Source organism: Schistocerca serialis, chromosome 3, assembly GCF_023864345.2.
Source record: "Schistocerca serialis cubense isolate TAMUIC-IGC-003099 chromosome 3, iqSchSeri2.2, whole genome shotgun sequence".
Taxonomy (NCBI): domain Eukaryota; kingdom Metazoa; phylum Arthropoda; class Insecta; order Orthoptera; family Acrididae; genus Schistocerca; species Schistocerca serialis.
In genome coordinates this window covers 321,097,029-321,111,965 of record NC_064640.1, presented here as the reverse complement: position 1 = coordinate 321,111,965, position 14,937 = coordinate 321,097,029, and the positions used below count along the sequence as shown (strand labels likewise).

The 14,937-nt window shown below is 37.9% G+C and overlaps 1 protein-coding gene across 2 annotated transcripts in view; it reads right to left on the bottom strand.

Moving 5' to 3' along the window:
- The window catches only part of LOC126470129 (uncharacterized), a 58,814-nt gene that overhangs the window by 10,921 nt on the left and 32,956 nt on the right, over positions 1-14,937 (bottom strand). For both annotated transcript variants that reach the window (XR_007586134.1, XM_050097743.1), the window contains exon 2: positions 10,766-10,825. Coding sequence is in view for 1 of the 2 variants with exons in the window: in XM_050097743.1 (XP_049953700.1) it covers positions 10,766-10,825 (60 nt within the window). In the remaining variant the exon portion in view is untranslated. The remainder of the gene's footprint in view (positions 1-10,765; positions 10,826-14,937) is intronic.

The following is a 14,937-nucleotide window of genomic DNA, read 5'->3' as shown; positions in this document are numbered from 1 at the left end:
ACTCTCTTTTGGGACGAAAAAGGCGTCATTTTGGAGCATTACATGCCTAGAGGGACCACTGTCACCAGTGCATCATACACAGATCTCCTAAAAAAATCATCTGCGGCCTGCAATCAAATCAAAGCGACGTGCACTGATGTCAGCAGGTGTCCTTTTGTAACATGACAATGCAAGGCCCCACACTGCCCGTACAACAGTTGCAACAATCACAGACCTGCATTTTGAGTGTCTTCCTCATCCACCATACTCACCAGACCTTGCCCCAATTGATTTCCATATCTTTGGACCACTCAAACACGCAATGGGAAGAAAGAAGTTCGGTTCTGATGAAGAGGTACGCCATGAGTGGTTGTGTAGACTACCAAAAGAATTTTCTTCTAAAGGAATTTATGCACTTTGTAAGAGCTGGAGGACTTGCAATAGGCGTGGTGAGGATTATGATGAAAAGTGATACACCTTTGTACCACTTCTGCACAATAAATTATATTTAAAAAATATTTAAGGTTTTCATTTGACTCACCCTCATAACCTCTTAATGAAATAGGGCACCTTCTGTAAAATGAGTCATAATGATAAAGATGACTTGTGGATATGTCTACATACATTTTATGAGCTCAACAGAATGAAAATTTCATTTTCAGCACACAACACGTATTTCAGACTGGGACAAAAAAGGAAAGTTAGACAATTATAACAAATATCGTAAACCTAAACGAAGATTAATTAATGAAGAATATAAAATAAAGTGAAGTTTAGCTATATGGATAACAATTTGAATAATTTAGTGCACAACAGAATATGGTAATATGATGAATACTAAATTATGCGCTTTTAGTAGCAATCCAAAACAGAACTGACGTAAACATGACAACAACTGTAAATCTAAACAAGTACAAATTGATGTTACAATATTAGTTTAGGAAGAAACAGTATTTACCAAAGGGATTGGGCAACAAAATGATAATTCATATTCATGTGCAATACGGCACCTCAGTATTTCGTAAAGGCTGCATTGTATTGTTGAACGACATAACTATTTGGCAGATGGTATTTGGTGAATCTTAAGCCCTCCCTTTCACATTTTGGTGAGTATTTGATTTATAACAGTAATACTGTCGAAGTTTTTCAAGTATATGACATATTGCTAAGAATACGTTTTGTTACACAACACAAGCTTCTTCCTCTGAGTTATCTGGTTAGAAGAAAAGGCTTTTACTAAATAACGTATTTCCCATGTGGTTACACTAATATCTAAGATGACTAACATGGGCTAAGCCCGTCCGGTGAGCCGTGTCGTCTAACGCATGGCTTCAGGCGGGAAGGAGCGCCTGGTCCACGGCACAAATCCGCCTGGCAGACTTGGGTCGAGGTCCGGTGACCCGGCCAGTCTGTGGATGGTTTTTAGGCGGTTTTCCATCTGCCACAGTGAATACGGGCTGGTTCCCCTTATTCCGCCTCAGCTACAGTATGTCGGCGATTGCTGTGCAAACAAGTTCTCCACGTACACGTACACCACCATTACTCTACCACGCAAACATAGGGGTTACACTCGTCTGCTGTTAGACGTTCCCTGTGGGAGTCCACCGGGGGCCGAACCGCACAGTAACCCAGGGTTCGCTGTGGGGCGGCGGAGGGGTGAAGTGGACTGCGGTAGTCATCGTGGGGTTGTGGACCACTGCGGCTGAGCATATTTTTAAGTAGACTCAATACTGTTTCCCATGTCTTGCTGAGGTTACAGCCGCAATCTCGGTTGATGAGTCATTCCCTGGTACGAATTTCGATAGACTCTCTAACGACGCTGTCCCAGTATTTAGATGTCTGTGCCAAGATCCTGGTATGTCGGTAGTCCATTTCGTGATTTTCGGACAAACATTGCTCTGCGCCGGCCGACTTGTTGGGGTATCTATGTCGAGTGTGCCTGTGATGTTCTCAGCAACGATCTTCGATGGTGTGCACTGTCTGTCTAATATAAGTCTTCGCACACTGACACGGAATCTGGTATATGCCGGACTTGTACAAACCGAGATCATCTTTGACACTTCCCAATAATGCTCATGTTTTATTGGGTGGGAACATTCTTTTGCCCAAAAATATGTTTGAGAAAAGATGTGCTACATTTCAACTTCCCTTCAACATCTGGATATAGGTGACATGTGAAAAGTAAAGATTGTCTCTTAACTTTAACTATAGTGACGGGAACAATGGCATTCAAGTCACAAACTTCCAAAAGAATAGTATTTTCTTAGAAAGCTTTTAGCTACATTATTTTTTCTGATCCTCTGGGAATTACTTGTAATCCTCTTACTTCTGTTACAAAGAGTGCCTCTGTGTAGCACTGAAGTACCCTATGAATTATCACAATGACTATTTGAGATTGAGTTATACTCTCTGTGGTTCTCAAAATCCCTCATCTTAGATGATACTGAATTAATGTCACAGTTCTTTATTTTTCTAATTTTTGTCACTTTCATTCAAGATACTGATCCTTCCATCCTAGAGATTAAATATCTAATAAGAATTCTTCTGCGTTAAGCTCATCTAAATGAGCACCTTCTTCATTTCTTTTTAATTTCATTTATTTTTGTTTCTTTTTCAGTCAATATGTCAACTAAACTCTTACTAACTTCCTTTTTATATTATTCTAATGAAACATTTTTATCTCACTTTTTAAAATACATCCACGAATAAGCCAAAGCATTGTGACAAGTGCCCACGGTGAGATTGCTGACTAGTGGCATTGTGGGCAAATGACAAGGTAAGGACAGTATATAACTGAAGCAAAGGCGAATGGGGAATCATTCCAGTGATGGTATGGCCCATAAATGAGAAATTCCACTAACATATGTGACTTCAACAAAGGCCAATTTATTGTGGTGTGGCACCTGGAAATGGCGAAGCTGGTCAGATGTTTGCATAATACTGCCATGAACACCTATGAAAAGTGGTTGAAAAATAATGAAACCATGGACAGGCAATGACCAGATGTTCGACATCCACACCACACATTAGAGTGTGGAGGTAGGAGGTCTGCCCTCTCTATAAGGCAAGAAAAGCAGTAATTTGTGGCAAGTCTGATGACAAAGTACAGCGCTGTTGGAGGTACAATAACTTAAGAGTTCAGTGTTTAGTGCACACTTTTGAACATGGACTCCTCAGCAGATGGTCCCTACATATTCACATGTTGACCGAATGACATCATCAATTATGACTGCAGTGGGCAAGGGATGATCAAGATTGGACCACAGATCGATGGAAACATGCCTGGTCAGAAAAATCTTGTATGTTTTACACTATGCCAATGACTGCAACCAGATATGCCATCATCCAGGAGAATGTATGCTTGAAACATGCACCTCATCATGGACTCAGGATGGTGGTGGCAGTATTTTGCTATGGGAGGCATTCACCAGTGCTTCCATGACAACCGAGGTAGTAATCCAAGACACCATGATATCTGTGACTGCATAAACCTTATTCTGGACCACCTGCATGTCTTCATGCTTGATCTCTTCCCTGATAGTGATGGTATTTTCCAGAAGAATAATTGTTTGCATCACAAGGCCAAAAGCATGTTACAGTAGTTTAAGGAGCATAATAGTGAACTCACAGTGATGTCTTGGTTACCAAATTCTCCTGATCTGGACACGATGGACACAATTGGGACACTATTGAGTACCAACTCCATGCTCACAAATCCTGGGCTATAGTTTACCAGAAGTGCATGACTTATGCATAGATACATGGTGCCACTTACCTCCAGAAATGCACCAAAACCTTGTGAAATCGATACCACACAGGTTCACTGGTGTTCTACCAAAGATGAACTAACGTGTTATTAAGTAGATGTTCATGAAGTTTTGTATCATTAACATATGCCCATCTCAAAGCTCGAAAATTTTAAACTCTAGAAACCTTCTATGTCCACTGTAACATATACATTAGATATACATTTTTAATATAGTAATTCCATGTTTCTATGTAAGATTTCTGTTATAGATTACAGAAATGATTCCCACTACCATCACTGGGTTTCCGATAATATCATCGTGCAACTTAGTCAATGGCTGGGCAGTGCAATACAGTTATCAAATAATTGTTCTGAATTACTTACAATAAGACATGTTTTCACGTTGCTCTTAAATATAAATGTCAGAGAATAATAATGTGCTTTGATGGATCTGCTCAGTTTTGGCAATAAATAAAAGCAGTTTTTGTTACTGTAGTTCCAGATTTCACTAAGCATGTTACTCGTTCATTGCTTAAAGACAACAACAACCTATTGGCACCCATGTAAAAATGGGAAATACCTTTTTATTGTTTAAAAAACTGAAAAGAAGCAGACTGAAATGACCAGGTATTGGTGATATAAATATCAAAATTTGTCAAATGGTGGCTATGCATACATTTTCATCTACTCTTAGCAAACTGCTGCAAGCTGAATTGCAGGGGAGTTTTCAATCAAATATCTACCATTTTTAATTAAAAAATGTTAAACATGGCAGGCTTTTAGATTGCCCATATTTAACTGCATGAGTTTCCAGCAGATTTTTTGAAATGCATGTTGTTCATTGGAATAAATTTTAAAGTATACTAGTCATTATTTGAATGATTCTCTAATCCTGTTGAAGCAGACTTACAAGTGCACAACGTGTTTGAATCCTGAACAATTTTTACTATGATATAATGAATATGTTGTTACATACTCTGGATACTGAAAAAATGCTTCAGTAACAATACTGTACAGTTATGTTTGATCTCTCATAGAAGGAAGGAATGGGTAGTGGAGTAATGAATGTCTGCTTCACACAAAGATTGCTGTTGATTGAGGGGAAGCACAGAGGAAGTAAACTTCACCTCCCTCATGAAGGGTGCCTTGAGATATATGGCATTAATGCTTGTTTCTATTGAAGACCTGTGAAGCTATTTAACAAAAGTTACTCCAACTGTTAATGAATGGTTAAATGCCTCATGTGATTCAAAATATCCTATTGACTAATATGTTCAATAATAGTGAATAGTGCTACAATTTGTGTTTCAGTCCTACTTTATTGCAGTATTGTTTGCCTTAGCAAGTATGCAGCTGCCAGAAAAATAACACAACTACGGCAAAGTCTACTGATCTGTGGGTCAGTCCATATAATATTAAATCAAACAATTTTGGTTATTTTTGGACCTTGATGTCGCCGATTTCTCTGATGTGTTCTCTGATGAGTTTCTTAATATATCCATTTGTTTCTGATAAAATATGAAGATGGTGGAAGGATGGGTTGATAGGAAAATAAATTTTGAAATATTTTACGTAACCACATTAATTTTCCATGCAGTTCATGATTCAAGGAATGGTCAAGAATTATTACATATAGAATTTAATTGTAGCTTTTGTCATAATGCTAGACGATATTTTGTTCATTCTAGTGTTTGCAGATATGACTGCGTGTATCATATATGATAAATACTCTTACCAGGTGTGAGTTAATTTGTTAGGTACTTACTGAAGACACGAAATTAGTCATCAGTGAAGCTGCTTTGAAGATCTGTGACCTCAGATTCTACTTCAGGTTTGGTGTACAAAGTGAAGCAAATCAGTTTTCTGGTTATACCAAATAACTTGCAGGGAGTACAGGTTGTTATAGCCTGTGATATTGTTGAAAATTCTTCATTTCTCCTTCAAGATAAAATACAGTCCTGCAACTGGTTCACCAGCCAAGCCACACTGCATCGTTTTGTTGTGTAGTATAATGAGGCTAATACTGAGTTCAGACATGAGAAATATATCCATTTCTGACAGCTTACAATGCAATACAGTGATATTGAAATGTTATTCACTCAGTCTTGTGCTCAGCATCAAAGGAGAAGTTGCTTAGCATGGGAGTATATGAAAGATGTTTTAATGTTCTGATGAAAGTGGTGAAAAATATCTTGACATATATCTTCAGAAGAATGGTAAAAATGTTGATGCAGAATGGCACTTTTTGCCACACCACATGTTGAAAGATTTTGTAATAGACATGAGAGACAATTTCAAAAGACTTGCTGCTAAAGCAAGTTTAAAAAAGACATTTGAAAATAAAATCATGAGATCCAAGCACAAGTTTACTCAAGAAACCATTCCAGGTACCCATTATGCATTACGTATAACAGAAGAATATGTATGCAATGAAATATTGTTACTGTCCCAATTCAGCCATTTAAAAATCATCCAAGGAACTCATACACACTTTCTCATACCAGTGTGTGAATTTCACACTGCAGTTAACCTGCACTCCTTGAATAGTAAATTAAGCAAGCAGCAAACCATTCCTAAACAGCATAATTCCTCGCAAGATTTGAGCATAACTGAAGCTGGATTAGTTACAGGTCTCTTAACCAATAATATCAGTTCTTAAAGTTGGTGGCAGATTGATTACAATTTTTGAAAAGACCAATCACTCTAAGAAATTGAAAGTTAATGTTGTTTGTCTGAAGGTATGTACTGCATTATTTTTGTTTTTCTTATCAAAACCCTAAAAACTTAGATGTGCTATTTAATTGCATTGTAACAAAGGTTGAGTCTAGGATGCCTACTGGAGGAGTTTATAGATTGACCTTAAATGAGATATCGTAATTAACACTCCTTTTTTTCAATTCATTTTTTCATTTAACTTGTCATGTAAGTGCAACACCAAGTATCACAGTTCAAGTGTTGGCCTTGTGCAGCTTTTAATTTGATTTATTTTTATCCTCTGTGTCAGAAAACCTCATTTAAAGCTCCTCTCACAAAAATGCAAATTATGTTAGTTAAAATCATTCTTAGGCCATTGTTTCTATTTGAAATAATTCTTATTATTGAAATATTTTATTATATTTTACTATATTATTAATAAATATGTAATGTAATTCCTTGTGAGCTACTTCCTCAGTTTGGTTTTGGCAGAAAGGACTTACTCCACAGTTTGTTACTACAATATCTTAGTTTTTCATATGATAAAATATTAATAATTTTGTATCTTAAGAATTCATTCTCTCTTCAGTTTGAATTTTAAGCCATTATTTGTAAACATACATGTGAAAAAACATTTTTTCAAAAAATTCAAAATGGGTGTTTTCAGATTTTCCAAAATCTGTTTTTGGATTTTCGTAAAATCAAGCAAATGTTACAGAATTACGGTGTTACACATTAATATAAGATTAAAACCTGACTTTTACTAAGAAATCAGTTTTTCAGCTGTCTAGCATCAATAGTTTTGAAGTTATGGGCTTTTCTGTTTTATGGAATGTCCAGACAAATGAGCAATTTTCATTCATTTCAATTTGAAGTACAAATGATCTGTGAATGAAAGGAATGTGAAAATTTATATTCTTCTTTTTTATTCTATGAGTACACATAACAAACAAATAATAATATGTATCTGACAATATAAGGGCTAAGACTTTGTTCATGTTGATATTTTCTGACCATTTTACCAATTAAGGAATAGCAAGCCAAAGGCTCAAGGAAAATTATGAAGTTCTTGGCTAAATGGAATTTAGTATAAACACTCAGTTTCCATTCTTCTTTCCCCTCATAACAAAATGACTCATCATTGGCATCCAGTGCTAAAGGAAGTGTGGAGGGGAGGAGAAGAAACAACTGCATATTTTGGAGCCAAGAAATATATACAGTGAATTAATTTAATATGTATAACACATATAGCCTTCGTAATAAGCTAAAGATGAATTTATTGGAATTAATTAGTGAATTTTACCATGCTTAATAAGTAGTGGTTCATCATACACTTAATACAGTTGTGAGTGAACACCTTTAAGAAAATTCAGTTTTATGCACTTCTCAGCATACATCAGGTAGTTAATATTATGTCAAAATCATGTTTAAAATAGAAAAGTGGTACATACTACAAAGTCATAACTTTGAAAACAAAATTCATAATGTAACCTTCCAGATTCATTAATGCTATGAGAACACCAGAATGTTCAAACCAACCAAAAACTATTATAACATGGTGGTGGCTAAGTCATGATGATATTTTGCTACCACAAAATCCATATGCAACATTTTTTATAATCGAATTTACTTAGATGGTATGTGAAGAAAATTATTGCAAACTTGCCTGAGTTTCTAGAAATGGCCAGAAACAAGTATAAAATCTTGTTACAGTATATAATAAGTAAAGACGAATTTCATTACTGGTAACCGTATACTGGTGGTAATCTTTGCTCACAGAAAGCTATTTTTTAAACTGAAATAAACAGTAATTTTCATTTAATATCTTACTGGTCTTCGAAATACAGTTGTTTGTGGAGTGTTGTGTTAGTGATGGGATGTTAAAATTCAATCTTCCTGCTTTTTGTTGTATTAGCCCAGAAAGGAATAGTTTCTAGATATTGTTACCATCGGCTGTCATAAATAAACATTAAGCCAGTACTTGAGCCTAATATTAGAACTGTTGTTAAAATTAATGCGATCCTCCCTCTAAAGGAGGGTAGGGCTAAACTAATGTAATTACCTGAAAATGCATCTTTCGGACCCTTTTGGTACAGGTAGCAGGGACCATTTGCCACTGGGAATTCCACTGTCAGTGCGATAATCACTTTTTTTACAGCACAAAATGTCGACAAGCTTTGGGTTTTGTCAGTATTCTTTTAAGTAAGTATTTGCTATCCGTTTCTGCTGTTGATATCTACTTGTTTCGGTAGTGGACATTTTTCCCTTTTATGTGTTTATAAAAGCGCGTTTCAAAATAATTACGTTACCACTATTAAACAGATTTTAAAATGTATAGGATGTAAGTAGCAACTGGTCTGAGTGAAGTGGCAGCTACAGGTGCTTAGGCTGTGCACCGTTCCACGTGTGGATGATCGAAAGAGACCTTGATCTCGCAGCGTGAAGGGAATAATGCCTAGTTCACGAGCGAGGAGCCGACTTTCCATGTGCAAGGTTACCGGCAACTCTTCTCTCTCACTCGTTCTCTTGCACAGCACAGTCTCGCTAAGCGCGCAACAAAATTTGTCGTTTCTCGCGACCAGAAAGTTGTGCAGTTACAAATAAACTGCCAACATTTTGTCTGTAGGTCAAGATGTAGGTCTTTAACAAGGTACGGATCAGCTGTCTATTGCTTAAGAGATGTAGAACTTAGCAGGCTACCATAACGAGTTCATTTTATGCGCCAGATTTTTTTTTTTTTTTGTGCTAAACTTTTCTGTACTCGTAGTTTATCACCTGTGCGACGTCTTTGCGCAACAAATCCGCCTCACAGGCAGAAGGTAATCGCCCACTGATGAATTCACCTCTTAAAATACTTCGCGACGCGACCTCCTGCGTTTAATTTGATTTCCATGGTCAAGGTGATGTAGTGGCGTACTGTAAAACACCGTTCACACCACAACCTAAGCAACGACCGCCAGAGACGAGCGTTCTGCAGCTGCTGGGAGCGCAGCAGTTACGTTGGCAGAACTGATGGGCATCTTTCCCACAAAGAGGCCGCCAAAGGGTCTCTCAGCCGCCTACCTAGTCGAAGCGTGGAATGTTGCTTTCTGCGAGAACAAGGATGTGGAGTCTGCTGCGACTGAAACCTGAAACTTGCATGTTTCCTGTTACCTAGTATCAAAATGGATCATATTACTCTGCAGCTTCCAACCATGCTTTTGAGAAATGTACTTGAGCTTTCTTTCCTACAGTAGATCTTGCTAAAAAAATTCTACAGGCTTGTACTAATGCTGAACTATTCTCCCTCACAACGTTTTCTGATCGTCATTTTAAGCTGTGCCCCCATTTTGTACAAAAACTAATAAAAGTCGCTGTTTTTAATATGACTGACAACAGAGACCTGCCAATATCTGCACTTACGATTAGGTAACATGACTGGAAAGTTTCCAAGAGCTTACTGATCAGATATAGCTATATGTATGTACCTGAAAATTTCTCACTAAACAGAAAATGCTCTTCTGTGTAGTACACGAAATTAAATCTTCCCTCGAAAATAATATGTTCTTATTTTATTAAAGTTATGTCTATAATCTGGTCAAATGTAGGAGAAAATCTAATTTTGTTGTTTCATTAATATTACAGTGCAGTTGTACCAATAATTGTTTCTTACAACACACTGTGCAATGAATAAACCGACAAATATTTTCATTAAAGTATTCTGAAAAGCAGACGCCTGGTTAAACTTAAGGACATGCCATGAAATACGTCATGCAGCTTTAAACAAAAGTACTTTAAATTTCTTTTTAATTTCATTAAAACATTTTTAGATTTTTAGTTTAATACTGTATTTCGATAGACAAATAATTACTGAAACGGGTTTTATTTCTAAGTGAAGTTCAGTAATTGTTAGCATTCCTTCTAAAAGTCAATAAATGTTTGGACATTTTGCTGCTAAATCTACGATGATGGAAATAAGTTCTCATATCCTAGTGTTAAAACTACGGCTTGGACGCCCACACCATTTTAAAATAGTGCCGACCAGAATAGCAATAATTAAACGTTTGAACTCAGTGGTTACTTATTCCGTGTTAACTTCTTTCTTATTCTCTCTACTTATTAGTTTTGACAAGTTAGATATCAATAGTTGTATAAATGGCGTACTGTTTAACGTGAACAAAAAAAAAAAAAGATGTTTCACAGGCGGAGCTCAAACAGAAACATGAACAGTAAGGGTGTTTGTCGAGTACGTTAAAATCAGGACGGTGTTTACGAATGTGCACCGTTTTTCACTTTAAGAGCATGTATTACTTGTGGTACACACACTTTCATGTATTTACAGTACAATATTTTGAAGTTACTTACCAACACAAGATTCCTGTCTTTTGGTTTCTATTCGTGCTATTGTCGTTCGAAGCCCCATACCTGCAACAAAGAAGAACCTTGGTCAAGCGTTTACTGCAAATATTCATAATTTACTGCGATACAAACTAAAGACAATTATTCTCCTGTCCATCGAGAACTGAAACATATCTATAAACACGAGAACTTCTTCAGCTCAGTATTCAATATTTCTAGATTGCTTTCTGTGGAACCTTAGGCTGCCATGAAAGCGTTCATTACATCCCGTGAACAAATGAGTTCAGATTTAAAAATGAGTTATTTCAATAAAACAGAGTAATAAAAGAAAACCTGTCTGATACTGGGAAACCAGCTGTTCATTTTAACATACGAAGAAATGTTCAGCGAACGTTCTGAGTCTTCTTAATAATTAAAACTGTACGCTGCATGAGGGCAAGGAAAAAATTCTAAACCTGACTGTAAAATACAATTTTTTGGGTAAAAATGCATTTTTTTCGAACTAGTCTGTAGCCCAAAGTTTTTTTCCAGTTGGCGTATTCCTGAAGGGCGTTTTTAGATGTTCAATATATTCATCAGCTCTAGACTCTTCGTCGGACCCTCAGCTGTCCAGCCACCAGCCATACGCTTCATTAAGTACGAAACACGTAGACGTCAGATGTTGCCAAATCTGGCGAATGGCGAGAATATCCCACAATTCGTACCTTACATCCTTCAGTTTTCTGATTTCCAACGGACCTTTACATCTACATCTACATACTCGTACATACGCCGGAAGCCAAAATACGATGAATGATCGAGGCTACCCTAACCAGTACTAGCCAGTCCCTTTCCTGTTCCACTCCACAAATGGAGCGAGGGGAAAACGAGCCCAAATTTCCTTATCTTGTCTTCGTGGTCATTATGCGAAACGTACGTTGGCAGTAGCAGAATCGTTTTGCAGTCGTCAGCCGCAAATGCCGGTTCTTTAAATTTTCTCAATAGTGTTTCGCAAAAAGAATGTCATCTTCCCTCCAGAGATTCCAATTTCAGTTTACGAAATAATCACGTGTTGATAGAAACCATCGGTAACAAATCTAGCAGCACGCCTCTTTGCTTCAATGAATTGCTTTAATCCGATCTGTTGGGGAACGCAAATCTAGAGCCGTACTCAAGAATGGGTCGTACTACTGTTCTTTGCGCTATATCCTTTGTAGGTAAGCTACACGTTCCTAGAATTCTCACAATAAACCGAAGTCGACCATTCGCCCGCTGCACTACCGACTTTACGTGCTCGTTCCATCTCGTATCGGTTTGCAACCTTACGTCCAGATATGTAATCAACGGATCAACTGCCTCATGCAGCTTTAATCTCCGATCTTCCGGTAGCGCTATGCACACTTTCTCGGTGTTTTCATCTGTAGTTACAGTTTCTGGGCTTCATTCAATAGTACCGTCTTCCATGTAAATGCGATCACTTACGAATTCAACCGCCTATACGTTCATTGACGAAAATGAAGGAGCAGATGCCTCATAAACCATCACCAACGTTGAATTGGTTTCTGTCGACAATAAAAGCGTCAAAGAAGAATAATTTCATGACAGCACAGGATTCCAGTTTATCTACTTAACGGAACAGACACGATAAATATGCCTTACAAAGCCGCAGTATCCGAAATTATTCCACAGATCATGGTGACACTTATTCTACGTTATTGCCCAACATGAACCAGTACAGCGAAGATCGGATTTTGTTGGCACAACACCGTCTCAATTCTCGCAGTGTCCCTACAGCCACGGTTCTCCCAGGACAGAGAGAATTCTTGAATCTGGCACGATCGAAAGAACTTCGGGACAGGCTTTATGAACAGTGGTTGTCATCTCGATGTGACCATGCTACAAAATTCGAATGCATGCTCTATTCTTTTCCATTATTTTGTTGGTGCTTAACGTTCCACCTACAGATATAAGAAAAAAGAAAGGGAGTACATGCAACGACTACACGTTCACAGGAGGAAACAAAAGCACGCATCGCTGATGGGAAAGTAAATTAAGGGAATATTGCCGAGATTCTCATTCAGAATGAGAACTACGATGATGTCAGAGAACAGAGCAGTAACGAAAGCTACGCCATGGTTGGGGACATATAGATTTTTTTCCTTACAAGGGCATGCTAAGAAGTAGTCCTCCGAATTTTTTATGTGAAAACGCTTTTTAAATAAAACAAGCTTTATTAACATTCTATATCTTTATTCTTTCCTAGCTGTCACCTGCGGCTGCGCTCACATATCGGGGGTTTTGCTATGATGAGTAGTGATCCAATAGTGCCAGGTGCCCTTACATGCCTGCCTGTCCCCCCGTCCCGTTGCACCAGTGCACCAATGCACGACGAGGCAGCCTGTGCAGCAGCGCTGCCGAGTATTGCGTGCGTAGAGACGTTGGCAGGAGCGTGCATCTATGCATCATGCTCCTGAAGTAACTGTACACCACACAGGGTGGACATTATGTACAAGATTTAATAATTTTGTAAACAAAGTTTATGTTCACTGGTGTAAAGAAAGATGTTCTATCCCCTACTTCACTCTCTTAGGGGTCGATATTTTTTTAAATTATTTTCCTCCTTTTATTTCCTAAATTAGTCTACGTTCTTTCTCAAGAGTTCAGGCTATCGCCATATAAAATTTAATCGCGATTTCAGCAGTTTAGTCGTGAAAACGTTACACAGAGAATTACTTTGGCATTTAATAATATTAGTTTGTAATTATGGATTAAATGGTTCAAATGGCCCTGAGCACTATGGGACTTAACTTATGAGGTCACCAGTCCCCTAGAACTTAGAACTACTTAAACCTAACTAACCTAAGGACATCACACACATCCATGCCCGAGGCAGGATTCGAACCTGCGACCGTAGCGGTTGCACGGTTCCAGACTGTATCGCCTAGAACCGCTCGGCCACACCGGCCGGCGTATGGATTAAACATGTTGAGGATTGTATAAGCATTGTATTCATTATGTTGAATCGTATTACATGGAACAAATCATTCAATAAAAGCATTTTCTCAAATACGATACAGTTCAAACGTCAAAGAGTAAATAGCTTTTTCAAAGAGGAAATGTGATTCCTTATGTCGCAATAAATCATTAAAGCACGATATCTTTTTTCCCGAATCGGATTATTACGAAATAAAGCGTGTGTGTTGCCCCAAGCTACATCTACATGGATACTCTGCAAATCACATTAAAGTGCCTGGCAGAGGGTTCATCGAACGACCTTCACAATTCTCTATTATTCCACTCTCGTACAGCGCGCGGGAAGAACGAACATCTGAATCTTTCCATACGAGCTCTGATTTCCGTTATTTCATCATGGTGATCGTTTCTCCCTATGGATGTCGGTGTCAACAAAATATTTTCGTATTCGGAGGAGAAAGTTGGTGATTGGAATTTCATGAGAAGTTTCATGTGAAAGCCTGATGGAAAGTCGTCAAACAAGTTTTGGAGATTTGCGTGTCCAAACAGACAAACAGAGACATGACGATTGTGGATAAAACTTTAAATCGCTATATGTATTTTTCCGTCATTCGATTTTGATGAAATAAAGCTTATATGTTGATCCAAGCTACGCTCAAGTTACCTGTGAAAACCCCACAAAAATCATCCAGTAGTTTTGGAAATTACCATGTTCGAACAGACACATGAAACAGATTTACAGTTTGTTATTAGCATAATGTTTACATATGTCTACACATTTATTTCTCAATAGTTACCCTGACGACGAACACATTTCTCCCAACGAGAGATCAGTTTATTGATAATGTCGCTGTAAAAGGTTTGACTTCGTTGTCAGAGTCACAACTTTACATCTGCTTGCACCGCTTCATAACTATCAAAGTGAAGTCCTCGAACGTGTTCTTTAAGTTTTGGAAACATGAAAATCGGATGGGACCAAGTCTGGACTGTATGGAGGATGATCGATGACAGTGAACACAAGGCGTCAGATTGTTGCAGATGTCACAGCGCTTCTGCGTGATCTGGCATTGTTATGCTAAAGAAGAAGGTGCCCCATGTGTGGACAAAATCTTAGAATTCGAAAGTCGATTACAGCACTCGGTTTCTCACACACTGCCGGAGTTACGTTACACACCCCCATGTGACACGCTACGATGCGGAGTCTTCTAACGGCAGAGAGCTGCAAC